This window comes from Theropithecus gelada, chromosome 12, assembly GCF_003255815.1.
Source record: "Theropithecus gelada isolate Dixy chromosome 12, Tgel_1.0, whole genome shotgun sequence".
Classification (NCBI taxonomy): domain Eukaryota; kingdom Metazoa; phylum Chordata; class Mammalia; order Primates; family Cercopithecidae; genus Theropithecus; species Theropithecus gelada.
The window spans coordinates 85,019,813-85,041,658 of record NC_037680.1 but is presented as its reverse complement, the minus strand read 5'-3'; the positions used below and the strand labels follow the sequence as shown (position 1 = coordinate 85,041,658).

General features: G+C 42.1%; 1 protein-coding gene across 4 annotated transcripts; it reads left to right on the top strand.

The window, feature by feature from the left end:
* Positions 1-872: 872 nt before the first annotated feature.
* On the top strand, positions 873-20,465 carry IDH1 (isocitrate dehydrogenase (NADP(+)) 1, cytosolic). 4 transcript variants are annotated; one of them, XM_025404003.1, is made up of 10 exons: positions 873-1,077; positions 2,054-2,124; positions 4,442-4,579; positions 7,683-7,974; positions 11,215-11,320; positions 13,356-13,533; positions 14,481-14,632; positions 16,970-17,110; positions 17,749-17,911; positions 19,520-20,465. In XM_025404003.1, exons 3-10 carry the CDS (start codon positions 4,458-4,460, stop codon positions 19,608-19,610), a joined length of 1,245 nt encoding a protein of 414 aa, XP_025259788.1. In that variant the 5' UTR covers positions 873-1,077; positions 2,054-2,124; positions 4,442-4,457; the 3' UTR covers positions 19,611-20,465. The 4 variants fall into 4 exon arrangements, with proteins under 4 accessions (XP_025259788.1, XP_025259791.1, XP_025259789.1 ...); XM_025404006.1 differs by having other exon boundaries at positions 916-1,073; positions 19,520-20,113; XM_025404004.1 differs by lacking the exon at positions 873-1,077 and adding an exon at positions 1,560-1,676.
* Positions 20,466-21,846: the final 1,381 nt, after the last annotated feature.

The following is a 21,846-nucleotide window of genomic DNA, read 5'->3' as shown; positions in this document are numbered from 1 at the left end:
TGAGAGCAATGAACACGCAAGATACAATCTCTGGAGGAGACCAGAATTCTTTTTTTAATCCACCGTTTTTTAAGGCTTCACATCTCTAGTCCAGCTTCATTGGATCACAGATAATCCCCCTCGACTGAGCATGGTGGCCCACGCTTGTAATCCCAGGACTTTGGGAGGCCGAGGAGGGCCGATCACTTGAGCCCAGGAGTTCGAGACCAGCCCGGGCAACATGGTGAAACCCCGTCTCTACCAAAGGAAAAAGAAAAGAAAAGAAATAAAGAAGAATTCGTTAAGTGTGGTTGTGTGCACCTGTAATCCCAGCTACTCGGAAGGCTGAGGTGGGATGATCTCTTGAGTCCAGGAAGTCTAGGCTGCAGTGAGCGGTGATCGCTCCGCTGCACTCCATCCAGGGCAACAGAGCAAGACCCTGTCTTAAAACAGAAAATAATAAGAATACCATTCATTATCTTCTAACGCAAACAATCAATGGAGTGTCTACAGACCGAGACATACGTGGTGGCAGGACCTGCTTGTGTAACTGTTCCATCCTTTGCATTCGGCAGCGCCGAATCCCCTAGGCGACCCCGCGCTGGCTGGGGGCATTCCGTGGTGCTCTAGATTGTTACAAAGTTCTGGGTGGTGCAGCCCCAGCGCGCCCCGCTCCCCGGCCTGCAGGTGGCATACGAGTCTCTCCGCTGTCGGAACTGGGGACTGAATCACTGCGGCGCGGAAACCCCTTCCCCCAACAGGATCACCGGGAAAGTGGCACCATGGAGTCTCTATCCCGGGCTGTGGCCACGCCCCTCTCGCGGACTCCGCCCACCCCACGGGAATTGACTCTTGGCGATTGGAGGCGTGTCGAAGGCGGGGCTGGGGGAGGTGGGCTGAGGAGGCGGGGCCTGGGAGGGGACAAAGCCGGGAAGAGGAAAAGCTCGGACCCGCCCTATGGTCCCGGGTTTCTGCAGAGTCTACTTCAGAAGCCGAGGCACTGGGAGTCCGGTTTGGGATTGCCAGGCTGTGTTTGTGAGTCTGAGCTTGTGAGCGGCTGTGGCGCCCCAACTCCTCGCCAGCATAGCATCCCGGCAGGTAACCTCTGGCTCCGAGGGGCGGCCCCGGTCCCTGGCTGTGGTGGGGTGGTTCTAATTCCCCAGAAGGCAGGAATGGGGTAAAGGAAGAAAGCGCAGATCTTGGGTGTGGAGGGAGTCGAGGCCTGCTGGCAAAGAAGGGAACAAATCCAGGTAATGAGAATGGGAAAAGTAAAAGGGGTAGGAGGGGATGCTGGATGCTTGGATATGCAGAAGGCCTGCTTTTGGGCATGGGAGGGAGAAATTGGGCGGTGGGGAAGTTGGATGCAATGACAAGGGGAAAATCATGTCTGCACTTAAGTTGGAAAATCGAGGGGTGGAGGTTGCAAGAATGCATGTAGCAGACTAAGCCTGGAGTGTAGGAGGAAGAAAACGTGCAGCAGCTGCGGGCTGGATGCAAAGAAGGCTGTTAAGCCGAAGACGGGCGCTGCAGGGAACTCAGGCGGCGGGGAATAGCCCTGAGGCTGATCCCTCGCGCCCGCCAGGGGGCGTGGAGGGGGCGGAGCTCCAGCGGCCTTCTGAGGGGTCGCTAGGCCACACGGGGCCAGAGTGGGCTGGGGAAAACACCCCCGCCAGTTCCGGGTGCGTGGAGTTTAAAAGGTCCCAGCACCAGCGAGGGGAGGGGAGGGGAGAGGAGGGGCAGGCGTGGAGACCTGGAAGGAGGTACCGATCCAGCCGTGGTTGCAGCCCTCTTGCACAACGGCCATAAGGACGGGTGCAGGCCAAGAGCAAGGACGTGCAAACCCCAAGACCTGCTGACGGGCAGCGAAGCGGGGACACGCAGAGATAATTGTTCTCCCGTGACCTTTATTTGGGAAGTGCCTGCGGGGCCTAAAACTGGCCTTTGTGCCTCCAAATACACTCACCACTGTACTTGAAACCAGATAAACTGGGCTGTCCGGCAGGTATTAAAAACAGCTAAATTCTCCTGTGAGTGTTCTGTATGTTAACACTTTCTATTCCTCATTTTGTTTTAGGAGATAAACTACATTCAGTTGAGTCTGCAAGACTGGGAGGAATTGGGGTGATAAATTCATTCACTGTCAAGGTAAGAATTAGCAATTTCCTCCCTTCTTCTGTACTTTCTTTGATGTGGCAGTACAGTGTTTAACTGGTCTTGGGGGCAGGCCGAGGCACTGCAACGGAGTGAGTGAGGCATATTTCCAACGAATTCCAACAGCTTCCTTGTTTCTTTTAATCCAGTGCCTTCTCTGCAAGAGAACATTTTTGCCCAGAAATTATTGTAGTTCATGAACTCAGCAAAAAACAATCTGGCCAAAAATTTGAGGTTGATGAAAATAATATTAAATGGCTCTTTTTTTCGTTAAACTATTCTGTATTGTTATTCCAGGTTTATCTTCTGGAATTGCACAAGTATGTTAGGAGATAGGATTGAGCTACTTTAAGAGTAAATGAGCTGGTGCCTGTTGGTCTTGGAACAGCCCTTCCTTCTGAAGTTGGGGTTGGGGTGGAGACAAAATCTTGAGGGGCAACAAAGGTGGTCAGTCCAGTGGGGCCTCGAGCCCATCCCACAGAAATCAGATCCAGAAGAAATACAATTATGTTCTATGTGGTGGTAACAAAAAAGCTTCACTGTTTTAGTTAAAAGATGGTAAAAATTTCATGGCTAAGTAATGTGAGGAAAACCTGAAGCGTTTGAGGTATGCATGATGAGATAAAGAAAGATTATTGTAGAGAATACAGTTGCTTTAACTGAGAAGGAAATAGTGAACTAAAAAGATATCAGTCTTTTCATTTTAGGTACAATAGTTGACCTTTATTAACTGTATTTGCCATCAATGATAAATTGCCATGTCATGACCGTTGCATCATACTATATAGGGGCATGGCCATGGAAGTGTAGTATCAGGAACCAGATAAGTTCACTGCCTCCTTTTTTGCTTTGTTTTAAAATAAGGATGAGTGTGACAGTGGAATCAAACATGAACTGAATCATGTGCTTTCAGCTGTACTACAAATTATACTTGACATTACAGATGGGAAGTAATTGGCTCATCCACACCATTCTGTTCATTTTTTTTAGTCTAGTTCAGTTCCAGAAGGTTCCCCAAAGGAATCTCCTAAACACTAGTAAGAAAAATTCTAGAATTGCAAATTTGGAAAGTGAAAATGGGCCTGGGGATTGGAAATACATCCAGGCTTGTCGAGAAACTGAAGCTTACTGTCTACTAATCATTATATTTTTATTTAAAGACCAAATTACTTTAGCTCAATTTTTAAAGAAAGATTATTTTAGGCCTCTCATCTAATAAATTTTTTAAGTCAATTCTCTTGACTTTTTTAGTCCTTAAGAGAATAAAAGCAATCTGTAGCTGTGTTGTTGGATTAAAAAATGCTGTGTGTTCCATTAGAGCATCATTAGAAGGAATAGATAACTTTTAGCAGGCTCAGGGCTTCTTCTGCCTCTAGGGACAAGCTGGGACATGGTCTTCATTGAAGCCTCACAGTTTCATTTTTTCCAAAGGGTCCATCCACCCTTGCACTTTCTGAGAATCAGATTGATTTGTATATGCTACCACCCTATCCTTAAAGTGCTGTCTTCCTAGGACAATGCACAGATTGTCCTGTCCCACTCACTAGCAGCTTACCCTTTCCTGTGAACAGCCAGAAGAAGATGACAGGGACATGCTTTGGTCCTGGGCAGTGGCCCTACTGTATAGAGATTCTTCTAATTGAGAAATCACTTTGTTGTATTTACCCCCACATCTCGAATGTCTGAGTTATCTCTAGGAAAACGGTTCCCCCGGGGAATTCTTCATCTCGCCTTTAGACTTAAAGTTTCCCTAAATATGGGTCACAAGAACCAGTTGAATCTCCTCATGGCTAGTTATTTTTATTAAATAACAAAAACAGCCTCTTAAAAGAGGGGAAATACTAGCACTCACCACTCTGCTCATCTTGAGAGCCCAGTAAAATGATGAGCTGGACTGAAGTGTTTGATAAACATGAGATTGTGGAAATAATCTCATTTCATAAGACAAACCAGTAGTTGAGAATAATGATTGCATTATGAAGGGCATGTTATAGAGTCAGGCTCTCCCACGCTCCAGCTAGGTGGCCTTGAGAAAGCTCTTTTTCCTTTAACAAAGTAAAATGGGAAAATGATGTCCGTTTTTTAGGATTGTTATGAGGGCTAGCTCAGAAACCACATGTGAAACATAACACAATACTTTGTACAGAGAAGATACTCAATTCTAATGGTAAATAGAATTGCTGTTACCTCAACTGCGCATAAATTGAATTGCATGAATTGTTCTTTTAGTAGTCACCACGTTGTTTATATATTTACTTTCCCAATTATAATGAAATAAATGACAAGGCATGTATTTTTTTTTTCTTTTTAGGTTTATTGAAGTCAAAATGTCCAAAAAAATCGGTGGCGGTTCTGTGGTAGAGCTGCAAGGAGATGAAATGACACGAATCATTTGGGAATTGATTAAAGAGAAACTCATTTTTCCCTATGTGGAATTGGATCTACATAGGTAAATGAGTTACCCCTCCGTGTAGCAAACTCAGAAAGTATAATTGGCTGGGCATAGTGGTACACACCTGAAGTCGCAGCTACTTAGAAGGGAGAGGCAAGAGGATCCCTCAAGGTCAGGAATTCAAGACCAACCTGGGCAACAGAGTGAGACCCCATCACTTTAAAAAAAAACAGAAAAACAAAAGGGAAGGAGAAACAGGAAAAAAAAAAAAAAAGAACATAATCTGAATTATTTTGAGGTGAAGTTAGCTTTTTTTATATAGATATAGCTGTGTTTTGTGAATAAAGTTTGTTTTAAGCCTAAATATATTCAGATGAATCTTCTATTTTAATTTTAACATACTGCTAGAAAAACTTGATTTATCATCTAAAAGTCAAGAATTATAAGGGAAAGAATGATTTTTCAGATTCTTCTAACCTTCTGTTTCCTGTGAAGGTTTTATTTGTAACAAAGCAGTGGCTAAGAGTAGTACAATGTATTGAGAAAAGGGAAATAAGAGAGGATGTAAGAAACAGTAAACTGAATGCAGTTAACACAGTTTTGTCATTTCAAACTCAATTTTCTACACTCTGCTTAGTCAATGGACCTGTTTCCTTTTCATTCCTCACCTTTTGCCCTTTTCATATAATTGTAGTGCAGAAAGAATTCATGAAGTTACTTAATTGAACCCCTCCTTTCCAGCAAAAGTTCCCTTAAATCCTATGTCTCTGCCCTGCGTGTAAAGTGCTTGGGGACAGATGCAAACGTCTATGTAATTCTCTCATTTTTTTCGCTGTGCTTTTTATAAACTTGCTTCTATTCTTTGTATCTTTAGGTAGAGATCGAATTTTTTAAAGGGTAAAGTGGCTGAAGACTGGCATAGTAAAATATTGAGCAACACATTTCAGCCAAACTATTGGCAACTCTAAGTGTGTTTGCCTCAGCCCAGAATTAGCCATCAAAATTTGTCCTAAGGACCTGATTGAGTGGAGACATTTAATTCACATAATGTCATTAAACATACTTTTTAATTATTCTAAATCTAAGCTGCTGATGTCTATATTGAAATCATAAGATATAAATGCTTGCAGAAGTCAACCAAACATATAAGAAATTAGGCATAAAAATATCTTCCAACTAGGTTAAAAAAACAGCATTTTAGGAACTCCTGTTTCAGGACTTTACATGACAGTAGGTGAACTGGCAGGGTTCTTGTCCTTATATTGGCTGCAAAGATGCTTTGAGGCTCTTTAGTGTAGAATCATGAGGAGTTTTAAAGGGGAGGCACTATGACTAGGAGGAAAAAAGTTGGTGGCTGCAGACTAGATAATTTTTGGAGGCTCAAACAAGTTTTAAATTTTTCCAAAATTGCTATGATTATCACGGACTGGTTCTTTTTGAGGAGAATGGAGCAGATAGTTTGTTTTATGTAGGCTGGACAGTGGTCCCGGTAATTTGTTCCTTCCTTTCTTATCTTGTTAGAAATGTTAAGAAGACAAGCAAAAAATCTACTAATTTGCTGGTAGATTCTCCTCATGAGAAATGGTTCCCAGGAACTTGAAAATTACTGATCGTACCTCCTGTTAGAGTTGGGATTGGATCAGCATTTCCTGTGCAAGAAGATAACAAAGGACATGACTTCGCTAGATTTATATGATTTATCTAAAGTCGAAGCAGCTGGGAATTATTTTTATCTGGAAATAAGTCAAGATTACTATCTCTTTGTTTGCATCATGAGTTGGGTAGGAGATCTAAGAAAGGAAGATAAAGGAACCAAAAAGAAATCTAGAGGCATAATAGTTCAGCAAGTTTTAAGAGCTGAAAAACTTTTCTTTAAATCCTTGGAGAACAGAATACATTGTTACATTATTTTGTTTTCTTGCTTTTTAACAAACTGTTACATGCTTCAAATAAAGCTTTGCAGTCATTTTCTATGTTCCCTGGACAACCAACATTCTTTCAGCTCTGAATGACCTGCAATCTTAGTGTTGGTGTATATTAAGCTATAACTCTCTGGTATATACAAAACCATGATGATTCCATTACTTACCCAATAAACTAGGCTTGTTTCCAGAACAAGCACTTGCTCAAGAATTAGAGAAAGAATTAGCTGGGCATGGTGGCGCATGCCTGTAGTCCCAGCGGCTTGGGAGGCTGAGGCGGGAGAATCACTTGAACCCAGGAGGCAGAGGTTGAGTGAGCCGAGATCATGCCACTGCACTCCAGCCTGGACAACAAAACAAGACTCGTCTCAAAAATAATAATAATAATAATTAGGGAAAGGCTAATTTTATGACTGGCATTAATGAAGGAGCCATTAGCATTTTTGGCATCAACTGTCACATCTTCACCTCCTACCACTTTAATGTCAAAATACAAAAAATCCTTTAAGCCCTCCCACCCCCTTTTATTTTATTATTTTTTTTTTTTTTTGAGACGGAGTCTTGCTCTGTCACCCAGGCTGGAGTGCAGTGGCCGGATCTCAGCTCACTGCAAGCTCCGCCTCCCGGGTTCACGCCATTCTCCTGCCTCAGCCTCCGGAGTAGCTGGGACTACAGGCGCCCGCCACGTCGCCCGGCTAGTTTTTTGTATTTTTTAGTAGAGACGGGGTTTCACCGTGTTAGCCAGGATGGTCTCGATCTCCTGACCTCGTGATCCGCCCGTCTCGGCCTCCCAAAGTGCTGGGATTACAGGCTTGAGCCACCGCGCCCGGCCTAACCCCCTTTTATTTTTAAAGAACAGTATTTGCTAAGGGAAAAAGGTGGCTCTTAGGCTTACACTTAATTATACTAATTATATGGAGAGAAACCCGGCCGTTACTTCCTCTATCTGTTGAAAAACAGGAGGCAAAGGGCAGAGTTTGATGGTTTCCATTCAGTTTCCTGATAGACAGCTTCCCATTACAAGAGGAGGGGCGGCCCAGCAGTCTAGCCTCTCTTAGTTCTCTTTTTAGTTGGCACCCATGTTCTGTGTTTAGGGTGTGCTAATGCTAAAATTTGGCAGATTTTGGTATACTTGGAGCCTTCACTTTCTCATAATGAGCTCTATATGCCATCACTGTAGTTATAGGTTACAACTATCCGTTTGTCTGAAAAATTTTGCTTCTAATTTTTCTTTCTAGCTATGATTTAGGCATAGAGAATCGTGATGCCACCAACGACCAGGTCACCAAGGATGCTGCAGAAGCTATAAAGAAGTATAATGTTGGCGTCAAATGTGCCACTATCACTCCTGATGAGAAGAGGGTTGAGGAGTTCAAGTTGAAACAAATGTGGAAATCACCAAATGGCACCATACGAAATATTCTGGGTGGCACGGTCTTCAGAGAAGCCATTATCTGCAAAAATATCCCCCGGCTTGTGAGTGGATGGGTAAAACCTATCATCATAGGTCGTCATGCTTATGGGGATCAAGTAAGTCATGTTGGCAATAATTTGATTTTCCATGTTCTTTTTTCATTGCCGAGACTTTCCAACTTATATGTGTTTTATTCTTATCTTTTGGTATCTACACCCATTAAGCAAGGTACAAAATTGATCAGTGCATATATGTATAACTGTACATTTAGCTAAAGGCAAATACAAATAAACTTACAAATAGGCATCCATCTCAGCACATTTTTTCAAACATGCTGTTTTTTTTCCTTTATCCTTTTATTCAGTTATACCATAGGATATTGCCATTTTTATGTTTGTAATTTCATATGGTTCAACCAGATCTGTGGTTTTCAACACTGGCTGCACAATAGGATCCTCCTACAAGTTTTTTTGGTGGTTTTGTTTTGCTTTGCTTGATTTGTTTCTTTGTTTTAGTTCCAATGTTGAGTACCACCCTACACAAATTGAAATCTGAATTCCATGGGGTTTAGCCATTTTAAAGCTCCCCAGGTGAATCTAATAGGCAAACTTGAGAACCACGAAAGATTGTATTAAACATGATCCCATCATGCATAAAAGAAAAAACTGGCTGGGTACCATCGTTCACATCTGTAATCCTAGCACTTTGAAGGCCAAGTTGGAAGGACTGCTTGAGGCCAGGAGTTTGAGACTAGCCTGAATAGCAGAACCCTGTCTCTACAAAAATGAAAAGTATTTCAATAATTACATCAATTGCTCATGGAAGAGCCAGTTTTATTGTTTATTCATATTTAAAGTGAGTAGGCAAAGCTGAGAGGAGTGGCATGTGCCTATAGTCCCAGCTATTTGGGAGGCTGAGGCCTGAGGATCCCTTAAGCCCAGGAGTTCAAGGTTACAGCTATGAGCTATGATCACACCACTGCCTGCACAACAGAGCAAGACCCTGTCTCAAAAAAGAAAAAGAAAAAAAAAAAAAACTGACTCGGTAGTTGAAAGCAGCCTTACTAAAGCATTCCTGCCTGCTTGGAAAAACAGTATTGCTTCTTTACTTCTGTACCAGTAGGCTTGTTGCCAAATTAAGCAAAAAACTGCCAAGTAAACAAAATCAAAGTTCAGTGTTGAAACTGAAGTTTCAGACTTTCACAGAAAGTAGTTTATGTCTTAAAAGGACCTTAAAAACAGGAATCTCTGATATTGAAATCCAGAGGTTTTAATGTAGCCATTATTGAAAACAGTGTGTTGAGGGTAAACAGTTTAGTCCTTGAGGGATCAGTTAACTTTGTTCCACCCTGTGGCTAAAACTATCCTTTCGTCCTGGCCAGAGCCTTCAGAAATAGCTCCCAGGGGCCCAGGCAAGGGAAGGTAGATGGCAGTGGTGCAAACTCGCTAATCTTGCAAACATCACCCTAGATTCTTTCGGGTTCAGTCGTGCCTTTTTTGTGTGTGTATCCTTTTTGTGTTTTGTTTTTGAGACAGTCTGGCTCTGCCGCCCAGGCTGGAGTACAGTGGCGTGATCTCAGCTCACTACAAGCTCCGCCTCCTGGGTTAAGCAATTCTCCTGCCTCAGCCTGCTGAGTAGCTGGGGATTACAGGTACCCGCCACCACACCTGGCTAATTTTTGTGTTTTTAGTAGGGATGGGGTTTCACCATGTTGGTCAGGCAGGTCTCGAACTCCTGACCTCGTGATCCGCCCGTCTTTGCCTCCCAAAGTGCTGGGATTACAGGCGTGAGCCACCATGCCCGGCCTTCCTTTGTTTTTGTTTTGTTTTGTTTTTATTTTGGCATCAGTTATTTGTAAAAATGGCCATTGTACTTATTAAAGTCCAGAAAGAGAATTTCAAACCTCAGGTCGATTCACAGACTGTTTAAATATGCATAAACCTATACAATGCATTTATGGTGCTTTGGTGCCTCAGTTTCTCCCTTTTCAGAAATAGTAATAAATTACCACTCATATACTTTACAGACTTTATATGTCAACAATGTTCTGTGTAAAGTAGGTATTTAATCTTCATTGTTACTTGCTGTTCTTTTACCAACTGTTATTAGTATTTCTTTTTTTTTTTTTTTTTTTCCCAAGACGGAGTCTTGCTCTGTTGCCCAGGCAGGAGTGCAGTGGCATGATCTCGGCTCACTGCAAGCTCTGCCTCCCGGGTTCACGCCATTCTCCTGCCTCAGCCTCCCGAGTAGCTGGGACTACAGGTGCCCGCCACCTCGCCCGGCTAATGTTTTGTATTTTTAGTAGAGACGGGGTTTCACCGTGTTAGCCAGGATGGTCTCCATCTGCTGAGCTTGTGATCCGCCTGCCTCGGCCTCCCAAAGTGCTGGGATTACAGGCGTGAGCCACCACGCCCAGCCTGTTATTAGTATTTCTCTATACATATAGATGTGGCCAGCGCCTGCTGGTACCTAACTCTGCAAGTATCTGATTCAAGTCATTGAAGAAGATACAATGCAGCAAAGACTTCTGGATGTCTAGTATATGCCAGGCATATTATTCCACTCAGTAGCTGAGGCCCATAAGGGAGGTGTCTGTCCTTGAACAGCCCTTTCCAAAAACCATCATCATCCCATTGTAGCTGCTCCCAGAATGATTTGATTGCTCCATATGAACAAGTCCTATAACACTAGTAACAATGATACCATGAGAGACTGAGCTCCGATGGCCTAAGGACAGACCAGACCTCAAGTCCTTTGACCCTGGATGCAGTATTTGTACTATATCATAGTTCCCTCCTTGTAAGGCTGATGTAAGAATCAAATGAGGTGATACAAGTTAAGCACTTAAAGCGTCTGGCATAGAGTAAGGACAAAGCATTAGCTACCTCAGTACTACAACTAGTATTGTTATCATCACCCTCTAGGGAGACTTCCCTGGCTTCCATGCCATGGTCACCTCTTTTCTTCTGTCATCCTATAGTCTTTTTTTGGGGGGGGGAGGTCTATACTCTCTTTTGGCATTTGAAAGCTCTTATATTGCTTTTCACTTGTATATGTCTTTATTGGGTTGTAAACTTCCTAAAGGAAAGTGGCTTATGTTATTCTCTGTCCTCTCCAGATCAATGCTCAGAAAACTTTCCTGTACATCATATAGGCACCTAATAAATATTTATTGATTTGGGGGAACTTCTAGACCTCTTCATCCACATCTCCTAACAAAAAAAAAAAAAAAAAAGAAGTTTGACATACTGCCCTATTTGTCTAGGTATCTTCTAGGTCTATATTGTATGAATATTTTCCTTATAATTCCTGCTAGGGTATTTTTTTTTCTTTATACCTTTTTCCCCCCTACATAGTACAGAGCAACTGATTTTGTTGTTCCTGGGCCTGGAAAAGTAGAGATAACCTACACACCAAGTGATGGAACCCAAAAGGTGACATACCTGGTACATAACTTTGAAGGTATGTATGACTGTAGCATAAGCTTCATCTTTTTTTTTTAAAACAAATGATTTAGATAACATTTTTATTGCTTTTTTAAAGTTAGTTATGTGGCTGCCTAAAAATATAATCTGAATCTACAGTGTTTTTGCAAAACCCGAAACCTGACATAAAAAAGTAATTTGCGGCCGGGCGCGGTGGCTCAAGCCTGTAATCCCAGCACTTTGGGAGGCCGAGACGGGCGGATCACGAGGTCAGGAGTTCGAGACCATCCTGGCTAACACGGTGAAACCCCGTCTCTACTAAAAAATACAAAAAACTAGCCGGGCGAGGTGGTGGGCGCCTGTAGTCCCAGCTACTCGGGAGGCTGAGGCAGGAGAATGGCGTAAACACCCGGGAGGCGGAGCTTGCAATGAGCTGAGATCCGGCCACTGCACTCCAGCCTGGGCGACACAGCGAGACTCCGTCTCAAAAAAAAAAAAAAAAAAAAAAAAGTAATTTGCTTCCATGCCTTCCTGTGGCATGATTAAAGGCACAAAAGGGTTAGCCACTTAATTGGAAATGCCTTTCGGCAAAGACAAGGAGATAATTACGCATTTATCTTAAAGCACAGAGAGAAGGTTGGCAAAAATCTGTTGTGTGTGAATTATATACATTAAATATTAATATTCTCAAATCACCTGGCATATAATCCTGCCCTTTGCTCTGATAGGGTTTGTATCTGGAAGAGGTTGCATTATATATTTGCTGAAGTTTTCTTCTTGCCCTTCTGGGTATTTATCCTGTGAAAGTGGAACATTTGCTTTTTGCCTTTTCTTTCCCAGCTACCCTGCTACCTTTGATGGTAAATCCCACCCACAAGTTGTTGAAACAATTAGTCGGCCCTTTTCCTTCACTATTGAAGTTGTTGAAAGCACTCACACAAACAAAAAAAACCCCAACATTCATCTAGCTTTTGTTTTTCTTGCCTCTTCCAAATAATATCATTTATTGGAATCTGGTTCTGCAGGCTTCAGCACCTTTCACCCTGAACCCAAGTTAACCCTGAGCATTGGCATAGATTCAAGTTCTATCTAAACAGAGTTCAATAAGAGTTGTAAAAGACGGTGATTACATGTAGCATAATTATTTCTACTTATTTCTACCAACTACAGGAGGAGTGCTCAGTATCCTCCAGGAGATTATAAGAATTTTCATTCAGTATTTGAAATGCAAGTTTTTCTCAATAACTGAGGATTGAGTGTACCCCCAAAGTTTAAAATAGATGTTGGGAATTGTAAAGGTAGGTGTGTTTGTCCATTCTTGCGTTGCTATAAAGAAGTACCTGAGGCTGCGTAAGTTATAAAGAAAAGAGGTTTAATTGGCTCATGGTTCTGCAGGCTGTACAAGCCTGGTTCCAACACCTGTTCCTGGTGAGGGCCTCAGGAAGCTTCCAATCTTGGCAGAAGGTGAACAGACAATAGGTGTATCACATAGCAAGAGAAAGAGAAGGGGGAGGTCCCAGACTCTTTTAAACAACCAAATTTCAAGTGAATTAACTGAGCGAGAACTCACATAATCACCAAAGGGGGTGGTGCTAAGCCATGCATAAGAGATCCAACCCCATGTTCCAATCACCTCCCACCGGGCCCCACCTCCAACATTGGGAATCACATTTCAACATGAGATTTGGAAGGGACAAATATCCAAACCATATCAGTATGTAAAAGAAGTTTCAAAATTATTTGCCTTTTCTTACATGTATTTCTGCTTCATACCAGTTTTTGGTATTTCTGCATCTTCAGGATTTTAAAGACTGTATGTTTTTTCATTTCTATTGTACTTCCAAAGCAAGTTAGAATGTCCTTATCTAGAACTGGCTTTTCTCTCATTATATGCCTCAGAAATTTGTAGAATATTCAGGTTGGAAACCTGTCTGGGACTTCTGAAGTCTAGTCTCAGATGTGAGAGCTGAGAAGTAGGTCATTCGGTTGTGATAGGTAACTTTAGCCTTATTACAACTACACTACATTTATTCTTCTCCCTTTTTTTCCTCTTATTGGTTTCTCCTCTACAGAGGGTGGTGGTGTTGCCATGGGGATGTATAATCAAGATAAGTCAATTGAAGATTTTGCACACAGTTCCTTCCAAATGGCTCTGTCTAAGGGTTGGCCTTTGTATCTGAGCACCAAAAACACTATTCTGAAGAAATATGATGGGCGTTTTAAAGACATCTTTCAGGAGATATATGACAAGTAACTATAGTTCTTTTTTAACATTTTCCTTATTCTCAAGTAAGCTGACATTTGTCATATAGAGCATGTATCTCCCTGTCCCTGTGATTCTGGGGAAATTGAGTGAAAATCATCACTGTCTCTTAAAGATAAGGGCAAAGCTGAGGTTTAGCAGGAGTGAAACAAAACCACTCAGAGTTGCTTTTAGAAGATAAACATGTTCTCAAATAAGGGCCCCACATGAATTTTTTTCAGAGCCAGGTTCTTTAATGTTTAAATAAAAGTACCCTGTTAGTGATAGGAAGTTCTAATTTTTCATGTGGGAGTTTCTAAGTCAGACCCATTTCCATGCTTTCTGAAGCCCATTGTTAGAATTTAAAACTGTTTTAGTGGAGTCATTTGAGCTTAAGTCTAAGTTTATAACAACACTGGCGTCCACAGCACAGGAGGTGAGCATGTGTTAATATTTAAGATTGGCATAAGTCTCTTTAGGTGCAGGTGTTCAGGCCAAAATGTTCCTGAGTCATTTTGATTCCTCCTCCTGCTGCCCATCTATACCAAGCCCAGAAACTGTCCGGAATATGTTTTAGTTTCCTGAATGACACCAAGCAGTAGAACAGCCTTTTCAAAAATACATTTTTAAAATAAGCTGAATCTCAAGAATCTGATCTATAGTATAATGAAAACTGAAAAGTGAGGTAGTCATTGAGATACTCTACTGTCTCAATTCTCACAGCTTCCCTGCAAGGTGGGTAAAATTGTTCTTACAGATGGTCAAATTGAGTTTTACAGCTAGAAAATGATTGGGCTAGGATTTGAGCCAATATCTGTCAGATTCCTGAGTTTCTGCTGCTTCCACTAAAATATATGCTGCTGCTTGTGTGTCCTATCTTCTCTTTGGGACAAACAGATGATATCCATAACAAAATCAATTTTATTATTATTCTCTTTTCTCTCTTGTTTCCTAGGCAGTACAAGTCCCAATTTGAAGCCCAAAAGATCTGGTATGAGCATAGGCTTATCGATGACATGGTGGCCCAAGCTATGAAATCAGAGGGAGGCTTCATCTGGGCCTGTAAAAACTATGATGGTGACGTGCAGTCGGACTCTGTGGCCCAAGGTACGGAGGTGGAGCCTGGCCTGTAGGAACTGGGTCATTCCAGGGTAGTTCTCTAATTTGGGGAGGGGAGTTTTGTAGTCCTTTGCTGTAAAATCATGGAATGTTAAAACTCCAGGTCCACTGTCTTATCTGACAGCTAAGGAAATGAAGCTCAGACTAGAGAAGTCATTTACTCAAGACCACAAGGGAAGTAAATGAGTGGATTGACACTCCTGGCTCTAGCCTTAGATGTTAACACAGTTTCTCTTGTAACCTTTTTCCCCACTTCAAGTTTTAAAGCCTACCTGATCTGAAAAATCACTCCCTTTCCCTGCCTTCCTTGTCCTTTGGTGAAAATGTAAAAAACCAGGGCACTCAGGGAAGGAGGGATAAAGTGAGGAGCCTGATCATGTCATAACCAAGCTTTGGTGCCTGCAAAGCTCATTTATCTAGCAGCAGGACCTACTCATGTCCCTCTGCCAGCTGCTGTTCTGGTAGAATAGAAAACAAATGTGTTTGGCCGGGCACAGTGGCTCATGCCTGTAATCCCAGCACTTTGAGAGGCCAAGGCAGTGGTTCACTTGAGGCCAGGAGTTCGAGACCAGCCCAGCCAACATAGCAAAATCCAATCTCTACTTTAAAAAAAAAAATACCAAAATTAGCCAGGTGCAGTCACATGCCTATAGTCCCAGCCACTCAGGAGGCAGAGGCATGAGAATTTCTTGAGCCTGGGAAGCGGAGGTTGCAGTGAGCTGAGATCATGCCACTATACTACAGCCTGTGCAACAGAGCAGGACTCTTGTCTCAACAACAACAAAAAATACAAGTGTTGGCCGGGCGCGGTGGCTCAAGCCTGTAATCCCAGCACTTTGGGAGGCCGAGACGGGTGGATCACCAGGTCAGGAGATCGAGACCATCCTGGCTAACATGGTGAAACTCCGTCTCTACTAAAAAGTACAAAAAACCAGCCGGGCGAGGTGGCGGGCGCCTGTAGTCTCAGCTACTCGGGAGGCTGAGGCAGGAGAATGGCGTAAACCCGGGAGGCAGAGCTTGTAGTGAGCTGAGATCTCTGGCCACTGCACTCCAGCCTGGGCGACAGAGCGAGACTCCGTCTCAAAAAAAAAAAAAAAAAAAAAAAAAATACAAGTGTTTTTGTTTACTGCTTAGCTTACACACAAATACATTGAGCAAAGAACCCTAGGACTGTTTACAGAAATTCCAGAAGTTTCATGCATGGGGTAAGGGCCAAATCAACAGAAACACAGCACCTGGTTTCCTCAGCGCCAAGTTGCCCTTCAGTTTCAGTTGCCCATGGTAGCTGTGTGAACTTGAATCTCCCCAGATGAATGTTTGTTAACTTTAATTATGTTTGTTTTTCCCAAGAAGTTCTACTTTTTCTTTCTCTTATCAGTGTTAAGCATCTCCTCTCAGTTTGAAAATCAGTAGATCAACCTGGTTAAAGATAACTTTTATGTCAGATAAATGAGTTACACAACTCTCCTTACCCTGCTTCTGTTTCTCTACATCCTCACAATCATTTGTACTGAATGCAACAGAGGAAGGAGTGTTGTTGCTTTGTGATGACTCCGTGGTTGATTATTAACTTCACAGGTGATGTTGGGAGGTAGCAAAAATGGAGAAAAGAAGAAAATCAATTGTATAGATATAAGAGTTGTAATGTAGTTCTTTCAATAAGAAACTACAGAAACGAATTGTTGTATTGAGGGTATGAAAGAGCGAGGAAGGGCAACTGGGATGTTCTTGGATCCAACCGATCCTGTGTTTACCTGCCTTCTCTTCCCAGTCCCAGCAAGTGTATGAGCAGCTTGAGGGTAGGAGACAGCTCTCATCCATCTTTATTTCCCCAGAACAGCAGAGCATTGCACATAAGAATAACAGTAATAGATTGAGCTCTCACTGTGTCCAGTACTATTCTAAGAAATATATAGTTTTCATATATATTTATGAATATATGTATATTTATTTAATCCCACAGCAACCTAGTGAAGTAGGTGCTATTATTACTCCCATTTTACAGATAAGAAAACTGAGCCACAGTAGCTATAAAGCCACAGAACTAAAGTGGAATGCAGGCAGTTGGACCCTGAGCCCTCCATCAAGCAGTAGGTACCCCTGAGATAAGTGAGGGGAAAATGCAGCCTTTCCAGACCCATTGGCTCTGACATCTGGAACAGGGATCCTGCCTTCTGAAAGGCAGAATTATTGGTGATTCCATGTGCTCATGTTTACTTTGCTTACTAAGACCTATCAAGATAGAGTAATTTATGCTCTCATTTCTGAGAGACTCCGTGCTCTTCATGCAGTTGGACCCAATGCTTCATGCTCCGCTACTTACAGGGTATGGCTCTCTCGGCATGATGACCAGTGTGCTGGTTTGTCCAGATGGCAAGACAGTAGAAGCAGAGGCTGCCCACGGGACTGTAACCCGTCACTACCGCATGTACCAGAAAGGACAGGAGACGTCCACCAATCCCATTGGTAAGATGGTGTTTACATTGATTTTTCACCAGAGAGTGCTCTCCAAAGGATATCTCCAAAGCAGCTCAGATGTGTTCCCTTGGCTTCTCAGTGTTTTGTGTGCAAAGTCATCACTAAGTAGCTGATTTGTTCTACTAATAAGATCTATTTGAATATGCTTCTTAAAATATAAAATATATGCTTTTCTGTTTTGTGGGAGAACATAGGTTACAGAGAAGAATTATCAACAAGCATTTTCCTTTACCCGTGGTGCAGTGAAATGTCACATAAGGCTACAAATCTAAAAGTCACAGGGATAGATCCTTTCAACCAGTTTCAAAGATAGCACTTTAAAAGGAGATTACAACCTGGAAAAAGGAGACCAATATAGACAAGAGATAGAAGAGAATGTGACCTTTTTCAAATTAGAAAATGCCTTAAGTTTCAAGCACTAGTACCATGCCATGAAAATGTGTTTTCTTAAAGTTTCTCTTTGGTAAAATATTTCTAACTTTCCTAAAACTTCTGACCCATGTTGTTAGTATCTAAAGAAGTCTGTCACCTAAACAAAAAACTATTCTGTTTTTGGGAACTATGAGACATTTGGAAACCTCTGTAACTGGGATGATGGGAGTGTTGGGTTTTTTCCCCCCTTTTAGCTTCCATTTTTGCCTGGACCAGAGGGTTAGCCCACAGAGCAAAGCTTGATAACAATAAAGAACTTGCCTTCTTTGCAAATGCTTTGGAAGAAGTCTGTATTGAGACAATTGAGGCTGGCTTCATGACCAAGGACTTGGCCGCTTGCATTAAAGGTTTACCCAAGTAAGTATAAGATGCCCTGGCGTCTGTGGTCAAATTAACACTTATCCTCATTGGGCTTAGAGCATCAGTGCTTTCTGGAAATATATAAATTGTTATTCATCATCTAGTTCAGCAGTCAACAGACATTATCTGTAAATTGTCAGATAGTGAACGTTTTAGACTTTGTAGGACATACAGTCTTTTTGCAACTACACAACTACTCAACTTTGCCTCTGCCATTGTAGCAAAAAAGCAGTCATAGACAATACAGAATCAAATGGTGTGACAACACCCCAATCAAACTTTTATGTTCGAAACCGTATGCTGGGCTGTAATTTGCTGACATCCTATCTAGTTGACAATCATTGAATGAAAAGGTTCTATTTAATTTTAAGAAGCAGATTATAGACAAATAGAAACAAAGGTACTTCAGAGGCTATTTTATTCTACACCTTTTTTTTCTTTAACTTACCGATGAGAAAAGTGAGCAGCACAGGTTTAAGGTGTGCAATTGTTTATAGTCCCTTAAGTATCTGTAACCAATATTTGGGCAAATATTTGACAGCCCATATGTTTACTGAGAATTTTTCTGAGAACATGGTAGCCAGTATCCTGGGGGGATTGGCTCCATATCTCAACCAGTGCATCCACAGAGGTCCCAGGTAGGATCAGTATACCCCATAATGGGGATATACTTGATCACTGCATGTTTCTTAATTTAAATTTTCAGCAAGATTGCAGTGTTTGAAATGGTCTTATCAGTGGAATACCTTTGTAGCCTATTTAATAGGCACCTGTCAGCAGGATTATGTTATCAAGTCTACTGTCTTTCGTTTTTCCTTTTTTTTCTTTTCTATTGAGACACAGTCTCGTTCCGCACAGGCTGGAGTGCAGTGGCGTGATCTCAGCTCACTGCAACCTCCGCCTCCTGGGTTCAAGCGATTCTCCTGCCTCAGCCTCCCAAGTAGCTGGGACTACAGGTGTGTGTCACCATGCCCAGCTGATTTTATTTTATTTTATTATTATTATTATTATTATTTGTATTTTTAGTAGAGACGGGGTTCCACTGTTAGCCAGGATGGTCTCCATCTCTTGACCTCATGATCTGCCCACCTTGGCCTCCCAAAGTGCTGGGATTATAGGCATGAGCCACCAGGCCTGGCCTGTCTTTTGTTTTCTTAAGACACTGATAGAAATAATAACATATCCTTTTTTAAGAACATGTAACAGTTTGTGGGAAGGTGGGTAAAGGTTTGGCTATGCCCTGAATAAGTTTTGTTATGTTTAAGAATGAGGAACAAGTGGGATGATTTTGGTTTCAGCAGCATTAGTCTGAACTGAAACTCCGTGATAATTTCACCCCCAAAACTACATAGCAAGAAACCTAACTGAGTATGTGTGGGTGAGTCTCTACTGCAGGCTGCCTAGAAAGCCTGAGTAATGAGCCTGGGTCAGCCCCAGAAACCTTGAACATAGTCATTGTCTATAAATTTTGTAGCTCACTAACATGAATGTGTTTTCTTCCAGAAACAAAGAGAATACTATTTTAAGTAGCATTTCTAGGACTTTACCGCTACCTGCTACCATATCAGAGACAAACTAAATTTTCTTTTTCTTCCTCCCCATTAGTGTGCAACGTTCTGACTACTTGAATACATTTGAGTTCATGGACAAACTTGGAGAAAACTTGAAGATCAAACTAGCTCAGGCCAAACTTTAAGTTCATAACTGGGCTGAGGAGGATAAGTGTCTTTTGGTAACTGGGTCTATAGGTTTACATTTTTCTGTATTACACTCAAGGATAAAGGCAAAATCAATTTTGTAATTTGTTTAGAAGTCAGAGTTTATCTTTTCTATAAGTTTACAGCCTTTTTCTTATATATACAGTTATTGCCACCTTTGTGAATGTGGCAAGGGACTTTTTTAAAAATTTTGTTTTATTTTCTAGTACCAGCCTCAGGATTTGGCTAGTACTGATTTGTATTCACTGTCACTTTTTCTCATGTTCTAATTATAAATGACCAAAATCAAGATTGCTCAAAAGGGTAAATGATAGCACAGTATTGTTCCCTAAAATATGCATAAAGTAGAAATTCACTTCCTTCCCCTCCTGTCCATGACCTTGGGCACAGGGAGGTTCTGGTGTCACAGATGTCCCGTTTTGTGAGGTAGAGCTGTTAAACTTGCACATGACTGGAACAAAGTATGAGTGCAACTCAAATGTGTTGAAGATACTGCAGTCATTTTTGTAAAGAGCTTGCTGAATGTTTCCAATAGACTAAATATTGTTTAGGCCACAGGAGAGTTTGGAATCCGGAATAAATACTACCTGGAGGTTCGTCCTCTCCATTTGTCTCTTTCTCCCCTGGCCTGGCCTGAATATCATGCTACTCTAAATATAGCATATTTCATCTAAGTGCAATAATGTAAGCTGCATCTTTTTTGGACTTCTGCTGGCCTGTTTTATTTCTTTTCTGTAAATGTGATTTCTCAGAAGTTGATATTAAACACTATTCTGGTCCTTATCTTCTCCTGAACTGTTGATTTTAATTAAAATTAAGTGCTAATGACTATTCTGCGTTTCTGTTTATTGGATGCCAAGCACCATGCTACATCCTAGCCATAGGAGTGTCATCTGAAAAAATTTTCTGCTCTTAAAAAGTTCACCATGGTGGAAATAGATAAGTAAATAGTAAGATGTAGATCCTGCAGTGAAAGGAAAGAAGACCAAAAAGGGAACTAAAGGAAGAATTAAGGAATATTAGAGAATATAGTCTATCTATGCACATGCTAAGGAGTTTAGTCATTATATATATATTATCTTGTAAATGATTAGGGAGCCAGTGAAGACTTTTAAGAAATAAGGGACTTGATCATATTTTTATTTTTAAAAATAGCACTCTGGGAAACTTGTATAAAAAATGGATAATGGCTGTGGGAGGCCAAGGCGGGCAGATCACAAGGTCAGGAGTTCAAGACCAGCCTGGCCAATACGGCGAAAACCCGTCTCTACTAAAAATACAAAAGTTAGCCAGGCGTGTTGGTGCACGCCTGTAGTCCCAGCTACTCAGGAGGCTGAGGCAGAAGAATCGCTTGAACCTGAGAGGCAGAGGTTGTCGTGAGCCAAGATTACACCACTGCACTCCAGCCTGGGCAACAGAGCGAGACTCCGTCTCAAAAAAAAACAAAAAAGAATGGATAGTGGGGGGTGGGGAGGAGGGTGTTGGGTGCAGTTGAGGAAGGAGGACCAGTTAGGAGGCTGTTGCAATACTTCAGGTGGGAAATGATGAAGATCTGACCGGAACAGTGGCACCAGGAAGAGAGCGGGATAATCCCTGGGATAAGGAAGTTGAATGGCTGGGTCTTGGCAAGACCAAGGATATGTGGGGATGGAGGGACAGGAGCAAGTCAAAGATGCTTCCCACTTTGTGGCTTCACACCTGGGGAAAGGCTGCTCCACATCCTAGCATCTCTGGGAGGGAGGCCCTGGTGAGCTTTTGCGCTCTTACAATCAAAAGTCAGTGAGTTGGGGTGGAGATCCTTGGTAATTTCTAGTCTACCTCCCTGGCAAGCTTGGAATTGGGCCCCAGACCCTGCTCTACACAAATCTCCTTGAAGGCCCAATGAAACATGGAGCCTTTCAGAATCCGATGGCATGGAGCTTATTCAAAATGAGCTTTTGACCAATTTCCCTCAGCGCTACCCCCAAAATACATCCCAATCCAAGCCCACAGTCCCAGAACAGCCCTGTTGAGAAGAGATTCTCATGAAGTAGGGGAGGCCCATGTGGCTTGGGCAATTTATTACTGACCAAATTGAAGTTAGAATCCAAACCATGTGAGCTCTCCTGGCAAGGGAAATAAAAATCAATTTTCTTTTTTTTTTTTTTGAGACGGAGTCTTGCTCTGTCGCCGAGGCTGGAGTGCAGTGGCTGGATCTCAGCTCACTGCAAGCTC